The sequence below is a fragment of the Sinocyclocheilus anshuiensis genome, unplaced genomic scaffold (genome assembly GCF_001515605.1).
Source record: "Sinocyclocheilus anshuiensis isolate Anshui unplaced genomic scaffold, SAMN03320099.WGS_v1.1 scaffold1779, whole genome shotgun sequence".
Taxonomy (NCBI): domain Eukaryota; kingdom Metazoa; phylum Chordata; class Actinopteri; order Cypriniformes; family Cyprinidae; genus Sinocyclocheilus; species Sinocyclocheilus anshuiensis.
In genome coordinates, this window is record NW_015552677.1 from 14,787 (window position 1) to 18,434 (window position 3,648).

Here is a 3,648-nt window from a genome sequence, read left to right on the forward strand (position 1 = left end):
GCTTTTTTTTTTTTTTTTTTCAACAGGGGGAGGTGCGCAGACTGAAAGAGTTTTTTTGTTGTTGTTTTTTTCTGATTGTCTGAGGACTTTTTCTTCTTGGCCCTAAACCACAAGTTATCTAGACATAGCTAAGATAATGGATCCATGCATATTCAAGACGCGACGTGTTTCATGAAATCTGTTAAAGGCATTGTGATCTATCTCAAACTGTTGAAGAAAATGATTCACGCGCTCGTTTTGTACTTTTTATATTTCGTTCCTCTGATCGGTGAGTAATAAATATTTTACGTCTCTGCAGGGTTGCTCTTTTCACCATTTAGAATATTGACATATTTACGTCTTGCGTCGTGCATCTCTATGAGTGTTTGGTGTCGAGACAGATGAGATGTCAGCGATGGAGGGAGATTCCTTCACTCTCCGTACTGGTCTTACAGAAATACAGAGAGATGATGAGCTCGAGTGGAGGTTTGGATCGAGCAGAGCTCGTTTAACCAGAATAGCGGCGGGAAACATTACTACATACAATGACGAGACATTTAGAGACAGACTGCAGCTCGAAAGACAGACTGGAGATCTCACCGTCACAAACATCACTAATGAACACACTGGCGTTTATCAACTGAGCATCGTTATCAGGAATAAGAAGTCAACCAAGCGATTCGCTGTCAATGTTTATGGTGAGATGAAGTTGTAGGTGTTGTAAACAATAGAAAATCTTTCTAGTTTTGTTTATGTTTCCCCTTTGTTTCCCAGCTCCTGTGCCTATTCCTGTAATCTTCAGTGATGCTTCACGATGTGCTTTATCGGCTGAAAGTTCATCGAGGATCTTCCTGTGTTCAGTGGTGAATGTGAGTGATGTGACTCTCTCCTGGTACAAAGGAAACCGTTTATTGTCCAGCATCGGTGTGTCTGATCTCAGCATCAGTCTCTCTCTACCTCTGGAGGTGGAATATCAGGATAAAAACACCTACAGCTGTGTAGTGAACAATCCTGTCAGCACCCAGACCACACATCTGGACATCGATCAACTCTGTCAAATACATTCAGGTAGTCTAAATCCAGTTTTGTGCATTTTTGTGAAAGAGTTTTTATAATGCATTTTCTTCAGTGCTTGATTTAGTGCCTAGAAAGCATCCACTCTTGCTTTTCACTCTGACTTCTTACAGTAGTCTCAGTTTTGTCAGTTACTTTGGCTTTATTGTGTATTTGCACACAAATCAAACACTGCATGGACTGACTAATTAACTGAATTTGGAAGCAAACAATTGGGTTTGGGGGAATAATCAGTATTTATGAAGGCCACTTCTAATGGTAAGACATGTAAACATCCTCTTTCAAACTTACAATCCATCCACAATGGTAGCACTCCACTCTCGCTGTTCAATCTGACTTTATATAATAGTCTTAGTTTTATCAGTTCATTTGGCTTGTGTATTTGCACACAAATCAAACACTGCATGAACTGAACTAATGAACTGATGCAAACAATTGAGTTTTAGAGGAATAGTCAGTATTTATGCAATTATTAATGGCACAGAACAGAAGAGACACGATGCACCTATAAGACCAATCACAAATCCCCATGCGAACAGCCTAAAGATTAAACAAATAAGAACCATTTCAATCAACATTGTAAAGACAGAAATGTATAAATCATTTTAGATTACTCATCATATAGTTTCCTTAATTGTTCATATTTTATTGAACGAAAAACATTATAGAAGTGAATAACTAAATGGAATAACGAATTTCACAAGCTCATTAGAAAATGAAAGCTTTTTAATTTTTTTTTTTTATGTTCAATCACACAGTGCATATACATTTAAAGGCTGAATGAATACTAGCTTTTGTTAATTACAGTGCAGAAATGATCAGACAGTGGAACAGCTGTATATCTGTATACATTCAGCTCATATTATTTCAGATTCACAACAAAAAGGGTCAGATTTAATTCACAAAACAAAATGCAAAGCAGTAATATATATATTATATATATATGGGGGGGGGGAATAAATCTTTTTCGGATGTATGCATCAATACATTGCCCATACCACGCATCAAAGCAGTCAATACAGCGCAGTCAAGAATAACTTAAAGAGGTTGCCTGCGTTAACTAAAGTGTGGAGCTTTGACTGGTTGCTGATTTGAATGATGATGGTTCTCGTTTTAAGTGGCCTTTCATTTTTAACCAGAAATGTACGCTTTTCTGATGTTTAAGTTTTCCGTGTCACGTTTTTTTTTTTGTCTTTTTCCCGTGTCACTTGAAATGTGTCCGTTTTGAATCGTTGTCTTCTAAAGGTGAGACGAGAGGGGAAATAAACAATCAGTTGTGGGACTAGTCTGTCATAAATTGCATTCCATTCATTTCTGAACTTTCTACCGTCCGTTACTGGAAATGAAATGGTTGAGATGTCCCAATCTCAATAAAGTTTACACGCTTTCAGTCCGTGAACTGAATCTCGCTCACGTGCGCTGTCTGTGGAAAATTGGCCAGGACCGGTTCCAGAAGAAATCACTGAGGCATTTTTGTCCCGTCCATTGTTTTGGTTATCAGTGTCAATCTCTGATATTTATAGAATGAATCCAGCATAAATGTTGATGCAATTCCCGAAACGTTGCAGCATGTATGAGTCCGAAAAACGAAAGTTTCATACAAATTCAGAATGGATTATAGCCTAGAAAGCACGCAAAGCGCACTCCCATTATTATCACTAAAAGCATGACTCATCTTAGTTCATTAAGATTTCACAAAGTTCCGTTATAATCAATGAAACTCTCTAAACTACACAATGAACCTATTATTTAGGCTACATCACGTCTGCACTTATGAGATGATTCACAAGCGTGCAAAACTCCGGTGCTTTCAACGTTAAGTGAATTCTGAATACTCTTAACGTTTCTGATTGGCCACTGCGTTGAAGAGATCAACAGATATGTCTGTGATTGGCTACATTGCTCAATGCCGCAAAAACACATTGGACAGTTCGCCAGATCTTTAATTGCTTTTGCTTTCATTTGAGGGTATTTAGCGCCGTCTAGTACCACCGTACATCCGGGCCTGGGCTTGGCTAACTGCTCCAATTGCAGCGGGACTGACATTTGCGGGACAATTATCTGTTTATAGCAAATACAGCTCATGTTCATTTACACAGCTTAACTATGTTTATATTGTTACTGTGGTTATGTATGTACTGTAATGGATGGATTCATGCTGATCCTGAGGTTGATTTAATTGATCTTCACTGAAACCTGTTATAAAAATACAGAAAGAGACACAGCAACAAAAATATAGTTTTAATTTTGCAGTATGCAGGCCTTGCATGCATTCACACACATAAAGAAAACACATTCTTTCAACAGTGAAAAAACTCACAGGTACAGCATAAAAACTGAACTGATCAATATCTTACCCCACTGGAGTTCCTTGCTTAGATAATTTTGTGATCTGGAAGCAAACAGATTTAAATCTATTGTAAATCCTGAACTTCACTAAGACAGGCAGAAAGATATGTAATTACTGAAAACACAACAATAGCATTTGTTTTCTTTTAGCAGTATTGCTCTTTTTGGAGTCAGAGCTATCTTGATAGCTAAACTTATTTTTCATTAAACTTTTAAGCTTCCTTCAAGGTTAGTTGTAAAACCTTC

At 37.6% G+C, this 3,648-nt stretch overlaps 1 protein-coding gene across 1 annotated transcript; it reads left to right on the plus strand.

The window, feature by feature from the left end:
- Positions 1-322: 322 nt before the first annotated feature.
- LOC107667485 (CD48 antigen-like) lies at positions 323-1,094 on the plus strand. Its single transcript, XM_016459158.1, has 2 exons — positions 323-677; positions 754-1,094. The coding sequence occupies exons 1-2, from the start codon at positions 386-388 to the stop codon at positions 1,092-1,094; spliced, it is 633 nt and encodes a 210-aa protein (XP_016314644.1). The 5' UTR covers positions 323-385.
- Positions 1,095-3,648: the final 2,554 nt, after the last annotated feature.